Source organism: Ceratotherium simum, chromosome 3 (assembly GCF_057802395.1).
Source record: "Ceratotherium simum simum isolate JZ-2026a chromosome 3, ASM5780239v1, whole genome shotgun sequence".
Lineage (NCBI taxonomy): Eukaryota > Metazoa > Chordata > Mammalia > Perissodactyla > Rhinocerotidae > Ceratotherium > Ceratotherium simum.
The window spans coordinates 67,261,795-67,279,852 of record NC_141902.1 but is presented as its reverse complement, the minus strand read 5'-3'; the positions used below and the strand labels follow the sequence as shown (position 1 = coordinate 67,279,852).

The 18,058-nt window shown below is 57.6% G+C and overlaps 1 protein-coding gene across 4 annotated transcripts; it reads right to left on the bottom strand.

The window, feature by feature from the left end:
- Positions 1-60: 60 nt before the first annotated feature.
- LMAN1L (lectin, mannose binding 1 like) lies at positions 61-12,699 on the bottom strand. 4 transcript variants are annotated; one of them, XM_087428707.1, is made up of 14 exons: positions 12,460-12,699; positions 9,966-10,120; positions 9,744-9,851; positions 9,594-9,652; positions 7,958-8,057; positions 7,459-7,579; positions 6,591-6,646; positions 5,866-5,998; positions 5,406-5,557; positions 4,721-4,849; positions 4,207-4,290; positions 3,200-3,323; positions 2,422-2,549; positions 61-1,097 (listed from the first exon to the last, which is right to left on the bottom strand). In XM_087428707.1, the coding sequence occupies exons 1-14, from the start codon at positions 12,635-12,637 to the stop codon at positions 1,017-1,019; spliced, it is 1,608 nt and encodes a 535-aa protein (XP_087284833.1). In that variant the 5' UTR covers positions 12,638-12,699; the 3' UTR covers positions 61-1,016. The 4 variants fall into 4 exon arrangements, with proteins under 4 accessions (XP_087284833.1, XP_014636413.1, XP_087284835.1 ...); XM_014780927.2 differs by having other exon boundaries at positions 61-1,094; positions 4,207-4,320; positions 4,717-4,760; XM_087428709.1 differs by lacking the exon at positions 4,721-4,849 and having other exon boundaries at positions 2,422-2,539; positions 3,172-3,323; positions 4,207-4,274.
- Positions 12,700-18,058: the final 5,359 nt, after the last annotated feature.

Sequence of the window (18,058 nt, the reverse complement as noted above, 5' to 3'; positions counted from 1 at the left end):
CGCCCGCCCCCGCCGGGACCCGCCCCTACCTCCCCAAACCCCTCCTCTCGGGGGGCGGGGGGCCTGCACGGGGCCGAGGAGGCTGGACCACGTGCCGGCTCCACACTCCCGCCTCCCCCACGTGCCTCCTTCAACTCCAAGCTCAGCTGTGCGCTGCTGACAATAGATTAGGGCCTTTGAGGGTGGGGTAGCTCCCCAGGGGAAGGGGTTTCACTGGTTCATTCCCTGAACCTTGCTTCCTACTCTCCGCCCACTTCCTCCTCTCCCAGGTTGCTGATAACCAGGAGTTCAGCTGGGAGATAGGAGTAGAAGCGAGGGACAAAGATCCAACCCTGGGCCCCACCCCATTCGTCTCCCCAACCAGCTTCCCCAGCAGCTGCCCAAAGCTTGAGGCTGGGAAAGGGAGGGAGGCCAGAGAGTGGGGATCCCAATTATGGCTCCACGGGTTGCCTCTTAGAGTTCTGGGTCACAGCCTGCCCTGCTGACCCCTAGAACTGAGCGGAGGAGGGAGAGAGCTGTTCATGGTGATGCTGGCTGGGCTAGGAAGGGTACCTGGAGACACCGCTCCTTGTTCTGGGTGAATTTGAGGACAGAATTATACACAGTTGTGACTCCCTCTTTCCCTCCATAGTCCAGGGCTTAAAGCCTGTGGGGTATCTGGTCTTTTTGGCGTCCAGGCCAGCCCTTGGCCTCCTTGTCTGCTTGGAGCCCACTCTGGCTACCGGACCAGAGAAGTTGGAAGCCTTCAGAGAGATTAAGGTGCAGCTGGAAGGTAAATGAGTGTAGCAAAGCATGGGGAGAGGGAAGTCACCTTTAATAAGGTGGGAGCTCCACAAAAGCTAAGGTGTGGGTAGGAGCTGGGCACCTAGAGGGAGAGGATGCTGGCCAAGCCCTCCATGCCCCCCAGACACTGTCCACTTCCCAGTGGTGAGAAGTGGACAGCCATTCAGGGCTTTGAAGTGGGTCACGCATTCATGCTGGGGGAGAGGGGCTGCCTCCTCAGAAGCCCCAGGGCCCTAGGGATGGGTGGTGCAGGACTCAGAGGAAGGCTGCCTGTGGACAAACAGTCTGGAAGGTTCTGGTTCTGCTCCTGTCTGCTGCCAGGGAGAGGAGAGGAAGGTTACTTGGGCCTCTCCCTACTGGGCTCTTGAGATCAGGCTCCCACACTCACCTCCCTACACTCACTGACCACAGCCTCCCCACTACGGGACCTTTATGGCTTCCTTGGCCTTCCCATCCACCACACTTTCCCCCTGGCATTCAGGGTCTGTCCAGGTGGCTCTAGCCACCATTGTGCTCTTACATAATACATAAGCCTGACATCATTTCCACCTTGGACCTTGCTGTTCTCCTCACCAGGAGGCTGTCCCCTCTCCTACTCTGCTTTTAAAGCTCAGCACACCACTCCTCCTCCAGAACCACCCCAGCCCACACTGATTCTTCTTGTCTTGAAATTTCACCGAGGACTGTCAGTCCCATTTCTGAGCCCCTTAGCACACCCTACATCTCTAAATGTTTCATTCATTCAACAAACACCCACCAAGTAGATAGTGACCTCTCCCCAATGTTTTTAATTCTTTGCTCAGATTCACAAACTGCTCCCACCCTGTGCTCTGACTGTACTGAACTTGCCACTTTTTCTCCAAAATATTATGCTTTTTCTCATGCTGTTCCCTCCGCATCAATGCCTGAAAAAACCCCTAGTTGGCCTTGATGACCCATATCAAATGTCCCTTCCAGGTTGGTTCCCTGATCTCCCCAAGCTAGGTCAAGTGCTTTTTCCTGTGCTCTTATAGCCCTTGAGCTTCCTGCCATCATGGCACTGACCACATAGGGTGTGATTGTCAGTTGCTTGTAAGTTTCTCACATTACAGAGTGAGCTCTGTGAGGGCAGGGCCCAGATGGGCCCAGCGGCTGAGCAGTGGTCAGTAGAGCCTATCGGAAAAATGGGTCCTAGCCTGGGTGCTGCTTCTTGCCAGCTGGTGGGCCAGGCAGGTTTCCCCTGGGCCTCAGTGCCCCTTCTTTCTTTCTTTCTTTTTTTTTTTCTTTTGAGGAAGATCAGCCCTGAGCTAACATCCATGCTAATCCTCCTCTTTTTTTGCTGAGGAAGACTGGCTCTGTGCTAACATCTATTGCCAATCCTCCTCCTTTTTTTTCCTCCCCAAAGCCTCAGTAGATAGTTGTACATCATAGTTGCACATCCTTCTAGTTGCTGTATGTGGGACGCGGCCTCAGCATGGTCGGAGAAGCGGTGCGTCAGTGAGCGCCCGGATCTGAACCCGGGCCACCAGTAGCGGAGCGCGCGCACTTAACCGCTAAGCCATGGGGCCGGCCCCCCGCTTCTTTCAAATCAAATGGCTATGGCCTAGAACCAAGAGATGCCGGGTAGGTGTGGGAAGTCCTGCTCATGAGAAGGCCTACCTGAAGTGTACATAGCAGAAGAATCCTAAAGTCTGGATGAGGAGGAAGAACAGGAAGATGCCTGGCAGCAGGCATGAGGAGGCCCCTGGAAGCCAGCCAGGTGGGCGGGGGTCCTTGGCTGCTGCTTTCTGAAAGGGGACAGTCTAAGGCCCTGGACCAGCTTCTTACACAGAAGGAGAGAGGGGACCTGGAATCCAGGCCATGTATGGGCTCTGTTTCCCTCTCCCAGGCTTGGGGCGCCCTGGCTCTCATCCAGGGAACCTGGAGAGGGGCAGAGTACAAAGCTGCCTCCCCCACCCCTGCTCCCACGGCTCCATCTGTGGGAACAGCTGGGAAGGCCTGGGGCCTGGGATAATCAGGAGGCTAAAGGCTCTAGAGATAAGAGAGAGAAGTAGAGAGCAAGACAGGGTGATGGAGGGCAAGGGAAAGAGCAAGACGAGGCAGGGGCGCTTCACCGTGGAGCTCTGAAGGATTGTGGGCACAGCCCACTTCCATTTCCCTTCTGGTCATTGAGGGGATTGGACTGGGTGGTCTCCAGGGCCCTGCTGGCACTGAGAGTCTGTGGGACTCTCCAGAGAGCAGAGAGGGCAGAGAGAAGATGAGATCTGTGTCCCTGTGTGCATGCACACACAGACACAGACAGAGGTGTGCCTGCCAGGGGGCCAAGGAGGGAAGGGCAAAGGCAGAAGGGGCCTGGGGCTGCAGAAGTGCTGGAAGAAGGAAGCTGAGCCTGGACCTCAGGGCTGGAGCCCCCATGGTACCCCTCCTTCCCCCTCACCACTGGTCCCCGAAGGTCCTTCTGCAGTCGGCTCAGGATCTGGTCCAGCTCTAAGAGATGATGCTTGGTACCGACAGGCAGGTAGAAGACCTGGGCTCTTGAGGCCATGTGGGCAGCTGCATCCCTGGTGGGGGGTGGAAACCAAGGGAGATGACTCATTATCCCTTTTTGTTGCACCCAAACCTCCTAACCATTTCTCATAATCCCCAGAGGCAGCACCTGGGTGGGGAACAGGCACCATCCATAGAGCCCCTTCTTGGGAGCTGCTCTTCTTACCCCAGACCTTCTTCCTGGATCCTCAGACAGCTTTAGCTCAGACAAGTGTCTCCCTAAAGCAGTCTGTCTCAACCCCAGGTTCCTGGGCTCTGCCTTCCATCTCCAACCCCAGGGGATTTTACTCTTCTCCCCTTTCCCGTCTTCCCACCCCAAGCATCTAGACGTGGGCAGGGTGGCAGGGGACGCAGCATCCAGCATCCAGCCTGAAGTCTCCCTCTTTCACAGCATCAAAGTGACCCCCTGCTGCCAGGGCTTTATGGGTAGCTCCCGAGACCTGGCCTAGAACGGGATGCTGGGAGGTTGGGGGGGGGGGCAAAACAAAGTCAGGGACTTCCCCCCAACTGGGCCTGATCTTGGTTATGCTCCCTCCAAGAACCGCATCAAAACATGTCCTCCTTCCACGAGCTGTCGCTGAACGAAGGCTCAGACTTACTAACCCTCTCTGGGGTGGGAATTTCTGAAGGGGGCGTCATGAGGGGCCTCTCCCAGGGACAGTTGCTTTTAAACTAGGACTTTCAAAACTTTAAACTTGATTCAGTTAAATTCAGTCAGCTCGACAAACCTAACCTTGCCCCCAGCCTCTCCCTGTGTGCCGGGCTTTGTGTTGGGTGCTCAGGAAATGATGAAACGAATAAAGGGCTGATGGAGGAGCTTCAGGCAGAGAAGCAGGGCGGTGGACAGGGGCTTCTCTTCCCTCTCCCGCAGGACCCCTCCTCGCCCTGGACTCTTACCTCATCTCTTGCAGGTCCTGGAGAAGAGTCCGCTGTCCATGGAGCAAGGTGCTGACTTTGGCAGAGTCCTGCAGGAGTACCAGTCTCTTCTCTAGGGCCCAGGGCACAGCCCCTCTCTTCTCAGAGTCCACTTTCCCCGGGAACACTGTAGCCCTCTTCCTTCCAGAGGCCTTACCAGATTACCTGGGCCCTCCTCATTTTGGACACATTGAGGACACATTGTCCGTGTGGGCTTCTGTATTCCCCCTCCTCTCAAACCCCTCTCCCTGAGGGTGGTGGTTCCCCCCCACCCCAGTGGCTACTCCTGGGCTTTCTCAAAATCCCTGCCCTTTCCAGAAGGGAAAAGGAGGAGGGCCAGTCCAGTCCCCTCTTCCCCCTGAAGGAGGAAGAGGCCCAGTCCAGTCCCCTCTTCCCACTTCCCCCAAGGCACAGTCCAAGCTGGGGCCAGTGCTGGTCAGCTCCCAATGCTTGGGCTCCTGTCTTGCTGAGTGACCTGGAAGAGGTGGCCACCCACTCTCTGGGGTGAGTGGAATCTGGCAGGAGGGGTCCTGGGCCTGGAAGCAGCATCAGAGAGGCCTAGCCTTGGAGTGTGGCGCCCCTCCCCTCTTCCCCACCCTGATAGCCCAGCTTCAGCTGCTGTGGCCTGAGGGCACAAGATTTAGTTCCCAAGCTGCCAAAACCCAGCAAAGCCCACAGGAGCCACTGGCCTCTTCTGCCCAGCATCTAACATCTTGACTGAGTTCAACTCTCAGGCCCCAGGCTGGGCATGTCTCCTAGGGGAGGATCCAGGATGGCAGGAGATGAAACAAGGATTCTGTTGCATCTGAGCATTAAGGGAGCCGTATGTGAATCAAATCACATGTGAAGCTACATGCAAATTAGCATGCAGTCTATTTCTGTCACTTGTCCACAGAGCAGCATACAAATACCTGGCATCTCCTCTCCCCAGCCCCCGCCGTGTGGCTCGTTGTGCATTTGCTTGTGCAGAGCTGCCCTCCTGCATGCTCCCTGCCTGGCAGGTCTGCCCCATCCTGCAACTTGCAGCATTTCACCCCTACCCGCCTTTTCCTCCAGACCTTGGGGGAGACTAGTTCCCAAGTATAGCGCTTGCTCCTCTTTCTGGACAGAAGGAGCCCACTGGTGCCATGGGACCCAGTGCCTAGGGAGGTCAGCTTCTTCAGGCCCGAGGGGTCACTCACCCAGGCTCCCTCAGGCCTGGCCTGGCGTAGGGACCCCAGCTGCTTTTTCCATTGCTTCTCAGCCTGGGCCAAATGCTCGGAGAGACCCTGGAGAGCCTGCAGGATCCGGCTGTGTCTGCCCAGCGTCTCTTCCAGGTCAAAGATACTTTCCCCTGGGGATGGGGGCAGAGCTGGGACAGGCAGCCAGCTGGGGTGGGGCAACAGATTCTATCTTTTGGGGGCTTCTTGGAAGGGGGGATCAGAAAGGCGTGGCTTCTGCCTCCCAGGCTCTCCCCTGGAAAGCTGTGTCTGGGTGGTGGGGTGGGGATAGGACAGAGCACCTGGGCCCCAGGGCCCATTTAGATATGCCGCCTCAGGCCTCTATCGCCCCTCTGGTTAAAGGGCTCCTAGTTCGAAGGGAAGAGGATCCTGTCACACTCAAATGGGCCCCTGCCGCACCTGGTGCTCCCTGGGTCCCTACCCTCTTCCTGGGCTTCGAAGCTCAGCTTTGGAATCATGTCCTCCTCTGTGCCCAGGGCCAGCCTTGCCCGTAGCCCTTCCAGCTGCCTCGCCAGGCGGAGCTGCTCCGTCTTCAGGAAGGGCTGGGAGAGAGGCTGGAGGAGGAAGACAAAAACTCGGGCCGAAACCCGTGGGAGACCCCGGGGCAAGGGGAGCCTTCCCGCAGGGCCCCCACGAGCCCAGTCCCCCTCCCTGACCAGACACTCACCCCAGCATGGGAAGAGCCCCCATAGCTGGCTCTCCCTCCTCAGCCACGCCCTGCGGTTTCAGCCCCCCAGCCCCGCTCCACTGCTGATCCCCACACTCTTCCCTCCCGCCGCGGCCCAGGCCCCGCAGCTCTTGCAGGCCTCAGGCCCGTGTCATGCCGCTCCTCCACTCGGCTAACTCCCTCTGCTCCTTCAAGCTCATCTCCTCCAGGCTGGTTAGCACCCCTCCTCTGTGCTCCCACAGCCCCCGCCAGCCTGGGATGGTCCTTGAGGACAGGGCCTGACTCTGGGTTACCTCTGGCCCCCAGCACTGCCCAGTACAAGGCTTGGCCTGAGCAGAGCTCAGAGATCAGGTAGAGATAATGCTGGAATGACAGCTCTGACAGCACCATGACATGAGCAGAAGCCTCTGGGGAGGGAAGGGGTCCTCGGGCTGCCTCTCCCCAGCCCTCCCCACAGGGCGGGCCAGTGCTGGCATCACCTCTGGACCCCCCTCACTCAGACTGAAGGTCAGGAAGGACAGGACATCATGGTCATCTGGAAAGGGGGGTAGAGAAGGGAAGGTAAGATTCACCCCACCAGCAGCCCACTTACTCAGCCCTCACCCCCCATGGTATTCCAGGCAGGCAAGAGATCTGGGGGACTCTGGGCAGCTCTGACCCTGGTCTTGCTCACTTCATAGGAAAGAGGTGAAGGTTAGACAAGGAGATGGGTGGGCTGTGAGGGCTGACGCCCACACACAGCCAGAGGTGGCCCCCAGTGAGTGGGAAAACTGGACAGTCCTGGGCTAGAGCCCTGGCAGCAGATCGAGCGACACCCTCAGGCCCCCAGAGCACAGCTGCTACTGGCAGAGGCAACCATACAGTGGCCGCCTCCTCAGCATGGCTCTGACCATGTCAACTCTTCTCCTCAGAAACCTTCCATGGCTCCCCAGTGCCCAGGGTCTAAAGACCAAAATCCTGGCATTCAAGGACTCCCAGCCTCTGGTTGCACCCTGCTCTCCAGCTGTGGGTCCCTCCATGGGCTCTCCATCATATCACATCCCTTTGTTCCACCTCCCTAAATGTCCCTTGTGGCTGTCCTTCCTCCACTTGCCCCACAGCTCCCAGCTATGGGGCTAACGCTGGAATAAAAGCTTCTCGTGTTTTATCCTATTTGAGAATTTCAACATTTCTGCAGGGCAGACATGACCTTCCAGATGGTAACAGAGGCCCAGAGAGGGCTTGGGACTTTCCCAGGTCACACGGTGAGGAAGTGGCTGGCCCCACACCCTGTGCTCTTTAGAAGGTGTGTTCAGGGTGGCTCATAGGTACTGTGCCTCTGCTCTTACCTGCCCAGAAGGCCCTCACCTGCCAGGGTGCTGGTGGCTGCTGAGACCCCAAAGAAACCTCCAGGGGCCAAAATCAGGGGCCCTACATCCATGCAGAACTCATCCGGGTCTCTGGGAGTGAGGCCGCTGTTCACGGATACCTGAAGGGCATGGAGGGAATGAGCCCCTTGCAGATGGAGCCCACTCCTCTCCCCTGACCCCAGCAGGGGGATTGTCCCCACCTCTGACTCACTGGCTCCCTGGCCCTAAAGGAGGGCAGGCAGCCACAGGGCTTGGGGTCAGCATGGCGTGGAGGGGCTCTCCTGCTAGCCCTCACAAGTACGTGCTCGGGCATTAGGATCCTGTGCAGGGAGGAGGAGCCTGTGTAGGTGTTGCCTGTGTGTACCAGGGACCATGTGTGGTGTCACAGGCACGAGTCTGTTGGGGTCTTGGGCACTCACACAGCAACTCTGCAGCTCTGAGCCCTATCATCTGCACTCCCTGCCCAGAGGACCCACAGAAGCAGGAGGGTGACTCACGCGCAGCCTCTGCCCCCAGTAGGTGATCCGTGCTCTGAAGGGGTACGGCCGGTTCCGGAAGTCCCGGTGGCAGGAGCCCAGCACCCGGCCGGCTCCATCCCTGTGGGCACTTGGAATCCAGCCGGGCCACACAGGACCCAAGGCCTGGCCAGCGGGGGAGGTCCCAGAGGCCGTTCTGCCCAGGCCAGCAGGGCCACTCTCCCTCACTGGGATGGGACGTGTCGTTGTTGTCTAGCTTGAGTCTCCCTTGCTGTAGTCTGCTCCCTTAGCAGGAGAGAGGAGCAGCACAGCAAGCCCTGCCTGGCGGAGTGCTGGCACTTGGAGTTTACAGAAGACACCAAGGGCCTCCTGTGACTCTTCCCCAGGGGTCAGAGCCTGGACCAACAGTGGGGTTTCGGCCTTCAATCCCCCAGGCCACCACCTCCTCCCACTGTCTTTCCCTCCCTCTCCTCCCCTTAGACTCCAACTCCCCCTGTGCCTCTGGGTGGGGCTTCTCTTTCCTCTCCGTTCTGCCAATCTTGGACTACAGCAGGACAGACTCAGGACAGACAAAAAGAGACGTGTCCTAGCGGCCAGGGACAATATGACCAGCCTGCTTCCCAGACAGGGGTGGTGCAGCAGGATCTGGGGAGTTAGGAGGACGATGTTGAGCCGAGAGGTCCTGAGTTCCTCTGGGCACAGGGACACACAGACGCTGTTCACACCACAGTGCCTGTCCCTGCCGCCTTCAGCCAAGAGGGAGGCAGCACAGAGCAGGGAGAAGCCAGCTCCAGAGGGGCGGCCTGCGTTTGCACTGCTAGCTCTGCGACCTTGGGCAAGTTACCTCTCCTCTCCAAACCCCAGCTTCCCATCTTTAAAATGAGGATAATGATTGAAACTGCCCCATAACATTGTTATGAGTGTGAACTAAGATAATGAATGTGAATGCTTGGCACCGTGCCTGGGGTACAGTAAGCCCCGCTCCATAAACGTTAGCAATTATTCTAATTGTTATGAGCTAAGGGATGTTTGCGGAGAGACACTGATGAACCGGCCCAGCTACTGAGGAGGCAGCCAGGCTGGGGAGGGCTGGGAAGCCACGTCATCTGGGAGAAAGGGAGGGTGTTGGCAGGCAGGCAGCCTGGGCAGGGGGAGGGCGTGGACTCTCCACAAGCAAGTCTGGCCTCAAATCTCAGCTCTGCACACCACTGTGTGACCTCAGGCAAGTTACTTCACCTCTCTGGCCTCAATGTCCTCACCTGTAACTGGGGACTAATAATCCCCACCTCTCAAGAATGGTGGGGATCAGATATGATGTGAGTGAAAACACTCAGCCCAGGCCCCACCTTGTGTCATCTCACTCCCCCCATGACCTGGGGCTGTTGGTTGAGTCAATTGAGGACTCAGTGGGGTGGTTCCCAGGAAGAAGAAGCAAACTCTAGTCCCAGCCTGGAGGAGGCAGCTGTGACCGAGTGGGAGGGAGTCCCAGGGCAGCAGCCATCAGCTCAGATGAGAGGCCAGCAAGGAAGGCACAGCCCCAGGAGGGGTGGGCTCCCTGTCAGAGGCTGGGGCAGGGGCACGAGTGGGCAGTGTGGGTAACTGCTGAGCCCCTCGCAGCCCAGGAATGGGGTTGGGGTCAGTCCAGACAGGCCCTTACCCAAGCGGCTCGTAGGGGGTGTGCCCATCACTGGTCAGCATACGGATGGCAGGGCTGCTCTGCATGGGAGGTGGCAAGCAGTCTGAGCCATGGGCACAGGGAGGAGGGTGAGGGTGTGGGGGGGTGGATGGGCAGGAGACCACTACTCACCTGGATATCCTCAGCCGAGGAGTCGAAGAGGATCCCGATGCCGTCCCAGGAGGCCAGCACCCCGAGGACAGAGCCTACTTGACCCCTGTCCTGGGTGTACCACACGGCCTGCGGGTGCCCAGCTGCTCAGCTCAGGGGTCGCTGCAGGACCCTGGAGCCCCGGGCTCGCCGCCTGCCTCCCTGACTCACCCCCTCTGCTGGGCCCTGGTGGGGGCCACTCACCATGCCCTGAGCTCCCCGGCGCCCAGGCCCGGTCACCCTCATCTGCATCTCCACCTCCCAGGCGGAGAAGAGGACTGGGGCCCTGCTCCACACGGCGCCACTCCGGTTCCGCATGGATGGGGCCAGCCGCACTTCCTCCAGGCCTGGGATGGCATCTGTGGACCAGGGCAGCTCAGGGCCTGGGCCCCACCATCCCCTGCTCCCCCATTGTTCTCTCTCATTGGCCTGTGCCGGGCTCCTGGAGGAGTAAGGAGGTAACACCAAGGCCGGCCATGAAACCACAGACACAGGAATCCACTGAAGTGGGAACTGGAGCCCAGCACAGCTGGAGGGGCCTTTGCCAGGGGAGGGCAACGAACGCCAGAGCTATGGGGAGCACTTTACCTGCGTTCCCACTTAAGCCTCACCACAAGTCTGTGCGGCCTGTTTTTATAAGACCCCATTTTACAGATGGGGAAACTGAGGCTCAGAAAATTCAAGGAACTAAGTGGATTGGAACTCAGCTCCATCTGACTCCAAAGTACAAGCTTTTTCCACCACGAGAGAGGTTAGTGTCCAACCTTTCCTGTCTCAGATGACGAAACTGAGGCCCCAGGAGGGAAAGGACATGCCTGAGATCTCAGAACACAGGAGAGCACTTTGAGAGGAGAATCACGTGGAGGGTCAGGACTCCGGGCTGTGTAAACACAGAGGGTCACTCCAGTGTGGCCAAATGAGGCTGGGGGCTGTCGGGGGGCAGGCCTGGGGGGCATTCCAAGGGGAGAAAAGCATGAAAGCAAAGGTGAGAACTGGCCCGCAGACTGTGAGGAAAACGTGAAGGATGGAATGTGTGTGTGAGAATTATTGCTGGTGGCGGGGAGGGGGAGAAAGGAGCAATATCTGGTGAGAGGGAGGAAAGGGGAAAGAAACTGAGGCAGGCTTGGCAGGGACTAGGGGAAGGGAGATCAGAGGCCCCATCCCAGCTGGCTCCCCACCCCTAGGCCTGCCAGCCTGGAACCTGGCCCAGGGCCCAGTCCCTGCCAGGACTTTCCTGAGACTGCTAATCCAGCCTGTTTGCTTGGCAAAGGCCAGGGCTGGGGGTGGGGAGGCTCAGAGGCTGTAAAGCCAGAAGTCCTTGGGGCCCTTGGAAGTGACTTGCAGAAGGCAAGGATTGCCACTGTCTGCTGCACTGACACATCTGCCTTATGTAGACTGTTCACGGGACTGGCCCCAGACTGGGCCCCGTGAGTGACTCAGTCCTGTGTCTCTGGGCTGGGCACAGAGGGGTGTGAGCGTAGGAGTCTGATAAAAGGATGAGTGAATGAATGAATGAAAAGACAAAGAGTGTATCACTGGGTGATCTTGGAGAATGTGCCTCTGTCCCCCTACATGGTCTGTGACATGTGACAGACTTGGCAAGGCCCAGAGCAGTGAGTACAGTACTGGCCCTGCTATCCTGGCCCTGAGGCAGGGCCTGGCTTGGTGCTGTGAGAAACAGCCCCCTCCTTTGCCTACCTCCTGTGCCTCTCTGCAGGAAGACTGGGCCAAAGACCCTGCTGATGGGGTCTCCTATCTTAGAGGGATATTTGTCCTGGTCTCAGTTAGGACTTGTGCTGTTTTTCGCAGAACTTACATCTCAGAGACACAGATATACACAATTGATCTGTTTTCTCTCTTTGCTTTCTCTGCTAGGGGCCTCTAAACCAAATCTATGGCCCAACTCTGAAGGGTAGGCAGACCTCACAGCATGTTTTGGCAACAAACTACATTCCTGGACTCATTTCATGCCCCAACTGTAACCCTAAGTCTTATCCTTATGGCTTACTCTTAATTTAAGCTCCTCTCTATTGCATAGGCCCTTGTAAGTCCTCAAAATCCTTTTGAACAAGACCAAGTAAAAGACAGACTCTCTGTAGGCCTGGATTTGGAAAGTCCAGAACACAACCTGTGGGCTAAGATGCTTTCATGCCTGCTTCCACCCAACACGCACACAGGGCAGGTGCCCTCTTTGGCAAAACAGCTGGCCATGAGGATGGCTCCCTGCAGGCAGCCCCCCAGTGCTCATGGACAGCCATGGGCCCGACAGCATGGAGCCAGGAGAGCGGAGCTTTGTGCTGGTCCAAGTTGCCTTGTGTCCATATGTCTGGGACTCAGCGTGTGAGCATGTGTGTGTGTGCGTGTGTGTGTGTGTTTTCACAGGTCCAAGAGGCAGAGCAGGGGAGGGGGCCCAAGGAGAGGCAAAAGGGGGAGAAGAGAGAAGTCCTAGGATGGAGAAGGAGAGAGGCAGAGAGGAGAATGAGGCTGGTGAGTGGGAGTGCGGTTGTGGGTAGAGCAGGAGAAAAGCCTGGGAGGGGTCCTGGGGCCCTGGCACTGCCCGCCCAGGTCTGGCCGCATCTTAGGCAGAGGCTAGTACTGGTAGGCCCACTCCCAGCAAGTCCCAGCAACCCAGAGCTGGTCAGCCCCTCCAGCACTCTGAGGAACCCTGGGCATGGCTGGTTCCCACCCCATCCCTCACCTCCATGATGGCTCCAGAAAGGTATTCCAGCCCCAGGCAAGGCCAGCCTTGGTCCTTTGAAGCTGAGCTTGTACTCAAACCTTCGCTGAGGAGGACTGCCCGCCTCAGGGCTGTGGGGGTCCAAGAGCAGGAGGAGGAGAAGGCAGAGGAAGGGATTAGGGCCAGCGACCACTAGCATTGTGAAGGGATCTGGTGGCCGGGCCCCAGGTGGATCCGCAGCTGGGAGGCCAGGGAGGGGCTCCTGGGACTGGGTCAGCTAGGGAGGAGCTGGGGATGGGCCAGGAGCTGGGTTTTGGCCTGTCCTCTCCCTCCCTCCCCAACACAGACATCCTGTTCCTTCCAGGCCAGAGCTCAGGCCCCGCCCCCCTCACCTCCAGCCTGATGGAGGCAGCCAGACTCCTGGCCAACCTGACCAGGCTTGGGCCATCTGTCCTCCTTCTCTCAGCTCCAGCACTGAGGGGCCTCGGGGATCCCCGGGACAGGCCCACCCTTCAGCAGCTGACCTTTCCTCCCTGCTCGGACGGGCCTGCACATCCTGCCCCTTCCTGCAGATGGACCTCCCCACTGTCTGGCCATCATCCGCCCCACCCCATCTCTCTGCTGTGACGCTCAGCTTTCTCCCATAGTCCGAAACACTCATGCCTCCAAGACACCGGGTTTCCTCAACAAATAGATTGTTCTTGAAAGAGAGTCTTAAGACACAGAGCAAATGAATGCAACGTGTGGGCCTTGTTTGGAGCCTAATTTTAACCAACCAATTAGGGAAAAAAAAAAAGACAATTGGGGAAATTTGAAGAATGGGTATTTGATTAAATTAAGGAATTAATTGTTAAAAATTTTAGAAGTAATAATGGTATTGTGGTTATGTTTTTTAAAAGTCTTTTGTCTTCTGGAGAAATGTACTAAAGCTTTTGGATGAATTGCTATAATATCTAGGATCTGCTTCCGAATAGCCCAGAGCTTTCGGGGAATGGGGTGTGGATGGCACAGGATTGGCCTTGAGCCGATAACTGTTCAAGTTGGATGGTGGGGATGTGGGAGTTCATTATATTCTTCTCTCTACTTTTATGTATTTGATAATTTCCATGATAAAAAGTTTTTAAAAAGTAAGAAATCCTTTATTTCAAATATTTTCATCCAAATAAATGTTGGTTTTCCAGAGTGGCTCGTTTGCCAAGAATCCTGGATAGCTAAAGTTTTACTGTACTTTGTGAGTCCCCGGTAGGATTAAGCTACTGAAGCTCTACAAATTAAAATCAAGGCTGTAAATGGGAAATTTTAGGACATGCTCAAAGAAAAACTTCATTTCTCAACACTAAGCCCTCAGGCACCTCCACCCGCTCTCCCGGCACCTTCACAGCCAAGCTGTGGAAAGGTGGGCCCACTCTGGCCCTGCTCCTCCCCTCCCCCTCAGTCCCTCCAGCTCCTGCCCCCACCACCCAGTGAAAACTGCTCCAGCGAGGCCTGACAATGGTCTGTTCCCTGCACCTGGTGGCCACTTCCCACCCGGTCTCTGCAATATGAAGTACTGTGGACATCCAGCCCCTCATCCCCTCCCCTGCCCTATGCTCTGAGACCCCCCCAGGGCTCCCCTGCCTCTGCCCCACCCCCACCCCGCCTGTTAGCTGCTCCTTTGCCTCTGCTCTCCCTGCTGGCTCCTGACGCTGGGGCCTCTTAACGGCTGCGTCTCTTCCTGAATCTCCATGTGCTCCCTGGCCCAGCTTGTCCACCCCCATGGCTTCAAGCACCCTTGCTGTGCCCGTGATCCCCAAATCTCTACTTTCAGCCTGGCTTCTGCCCGAGCCGCAGGCCCGCATGAATGTCTAACTCTGCAGGGGACATCTCTGCTTGGATGTCACAAAGGCCCCCAGGCGACATGTCCAAACCAAACTCCTCTTTTTCAACCCCCGGCCCATCCTCCTCCAGAGCTGGGGTCTCATGGTTGGTGGCCCCCCTTGTCAAGCCAGAGACTGGAATCCCCCAGATGCCCTCCTCTGCCTCACCCCCTCCACAGCCATCAGCAAGCCCTTCAGTTTGCTCTTGCCACTCTCATACTACGTGACCTGATTCTTTAATCTCTTCAGTCCTCAGTTTCCTCACCTGTAAAATGGAGATGATAGAGTGGCTTGGAGGGTTACATGAGATAACACACCTATTGTGCTTGGGACAGGGCCTGGCGACAGCGAGCGCTCAGCTCAGGAAAACATCAGCTGTGTTAATCTTCCTCGCCTCCTACTGGCTTCCTTATCCCAGGCCGCCATCAATCACCTCCTGCCTGGCCAACTGCAGCCTGTCTCCCTGTCTCCACTCTGGACACTCCCCTCTCCGGCCAGATGGCTGCCAGAAAGATCTTTCTAAAATGAAGGCTGACCGTGTCACTCTCCCGTCCTAAACCCTTCAGTTGCTCCTGGTCATCTTTGCATAAAGTAAAGCTCCTCAGGGGCCTGCAGAGCCAGGTGGGGGCTGGGCCCGGCTTTCCCTTCAGCTTGACTTGCTCCCAAACAGCACCCCTCGGCACCATGGCCCCGGCCAGACTGAAGCGCCTCCGTGGGCTGTTGCACCTCACCACCTTGCCCTGGCAGTGCCCTTCCTTTGCCAGGATGGCCCTCACTCTCTGTCCCTGCCCCTCCTCCAAGTGTCTGAGAGGCCGCCCTTCGCCTCCCTCCCCTGCCTCATTGGCTCGGTGCTGGTGGTGGGTGAGGCCCACCAGATTCCTGGGCACCAAGTTGAGTCCTGAGAGGGATCCCCCATCAGTCACGAGCTCCTTGAGGGTGAGAACTGTTCGCTCATCCACGATATGCCAGTGGCCGGCACAGAGCAGAGGGGAAGGATGAGAGAAAACAAAGAGGAAGAAGACACAAAAAACCATCCACTAAGTGAGAAAGGAGCATGATGAAGGACTTGAGGGTGGGGCTCACGTGCCACCAGGTAGAGAGCTGGGAGATCCGCTCCCTGCACCTGCATTCCCGCAAGGCCCCATCAGCTGGACCCTGCCCCTTCACTCCTGTTTGTCCCACCTGGTCCAATTCTGTTATGTCGCCTGCCTGGCCCCTCTTGTGACCCCATGGCCAGGGGCACCACTGCCGGTTTCTGCGCCCAAATTGGCTTGGACCAGCTAGTGAGAGCCAATGGTCAAAATCTCCCCACCCCTGCCTTGAGTGAGGTCAGGTTGGTAGCTGGAAATGGGCTATGGCGAGAGTGCACCACGGCTATCAGCAAACTAAATTGGAGCCTCCTCCTCCTCTCCCCCGGCTCCTGCCCTGCCCACCCCCGCCCTCCACCTGCCTCTCTCCTCTGCAGTGTCACCAGGACAGTCCCGCCACCACCGCAGCCCATTCCCACTCCTGCTCTGGATTCCAGCCACCCCTCCCTGCTCTAAGGAAGTCTCCACCTTCCATCACTACCACTGCCCCCCTATACTTTCTGCCTCCCTCCCAGTACGCAGACTCGAAGGTAAATGTCTTTCCCTTTGGCAAATTTGCTCAAGACTTGGCCTTCTTAAAAATCCTCTCATTCTCTTTCCTCTCCATTACAGCTAAATTTCTCAGGATTGTCGACCTTCCTGAACTGCTTGCACCCTCCTCCAGCCATTGTCATCTGGAATCTTCCCCTACACAACTCAGGTCTTGCTCAAGTCACCAGCGACCTCCTTGTGGCTAACACCAAGGGGCTGCCTCAGTCTCCCTCTCCCGTGTTTCCTGGGAAGCAGGGACCTGCTGGCTCTTCCCTCCCGGTCTGTCCCTCGGCCTCTGCGGCAGGGACTCCTGCTTCCCCATCTGCACCTTGCCTGGCCAGCCTTCTCTTCTTGACCTGTGAATGCTGAGCTCTCGCAGGCTTGGTCCTGGGCCCTCTTCTCTTCTGCATGTCCTCCCAAAGTGACGTTCTCCTTGCCATGGCTTCAGGGACAAGCCGCTCGCTGGTAACTCAAATTTCCCTCTCCAGCCTCTGGCTTCCAGTAACTTATTCAACTCCTCTCGGCGGTTTCAAGGCACACTTAAAACTCAACATGCCCTTAACAGAACTCACGTCTCCTCCTAAACACGACTCGCGTGGTTCCCTCACTCAGAGGGTGCCCTCCACCCCTGCCCTCCCACATCCATCCTGCTTGTCAGGAGTTGCTATGGCTCCATTCCCTCCTTCACCTTCATCCCGAATCCATTACCAAGTTCGGTCAGTTTCACCTCTTACATCCCTCTGGAGTCCGTCCACTCCCACCATCCTCTCCCACGTGGATGAGTCCTCTCTGTGCTCCCTCACACCTTCTCCACCAGTAACCAGGGTGGTCATTTCAAAAATACGTATCTGACACATCACCCTCCTGCTCAGAACCCGTCACCAGCTCCCCATGGCTCTCAGTTTGAAAAAAGCCAGTCCTTGCCACAGCCTCACCTCCCAGCCCATCTCACACCTCTCAGCCTCAGGCTCGCTGTACATCTTCACTGGCCTTCTCGGAGATGCTGGGACAAGTTGCCTTCCCTCCAGTCTCAGCATCTCTTTCTGGAATACAGCTACCGGCCCCCTGACCTCCCCGTACTTCCCGTTCATCTTTCTGATCACAGCTTACATGCCGCCTCTCCCAAGAAGCCCTCCCTGATCTACAGACAAGATCCGATTCCCATGTTATACGTGTTTCTTTCATAGCACTCATCGGCTTGTAATTGTCTGATTGTCTTCCCAACTGTGAACTCCACAGGGTCTGTTTTGCTCACTGCTGAACCCCAGTCCTAGCACACAGCAGGTATTCGAATATTTGTTGTTGAATGAACGGTCTGGTTTTAGAAACATGAGTCTGGCAGTGTGCAGAGAGCACGGACTGGGGGAGGCGAGGAGGCTGCTGCTCTGGGCCAGGGGGAGACGACGGCTGGACCGCAGTGGGCTGAGGAGGAGCAGACACACGAGGCACACTGCGAAGTCAGAACTCCCCGGATTTCAGGTCCTGTTGCCTGGGACAGGAGGGTCAGAGCCCCAACGGAACAAGGGGTCCCCCAGCTGCCTGTCTCAGGGAATGAAGTGAGCCATGCCTGACCCTCAGAGGTTCTGCACAGACCACTGCTCCTGGGAACCTGGCTGAGGGGGTGAAAACGCCACGGCTGGTCCTCATTCTCCATCTGTGCCCCCCAAGGCGAGGCAGGGAAGGCCCTCACCTTTGTATCCTCAGGCACGGGGCTGGGCCCTTGGGGGTGGGGCCAGGGTAGCGCTGTTATACCACAGATGAACTGCGAAAACCACCAGCAGCTCAGAGTCTCCCCCACTCCCAGGGTCAGCATCTTCTCTAAGGCATGAGACATTTATCTTGCCTCCCACCAGCGGGACCCCACCCTGCCTGGTCAGGCCTCGCCTCCTCCCCCGTCCTTGGCTCCAGCCCTCCACGTGCTGATGGCTTGAACAACATGGCAGGAGAGGCAGCCAGGACCCCCAGGCATTACCCTGTGGACAGGGTCCCCCAAGCCCGGACGGCCCAGGACCAAGCCTGGGCCGCAGCAGGACGGTGGGGGCGGGCGGGGGGCAGACACAGGACACTCGCTCGTGCAGCTGACACAAAGCGGCGGCTACATCTCCCGGCCGTGCTCCCCACCCCGCCCCCTCACAGGGCAAGCAC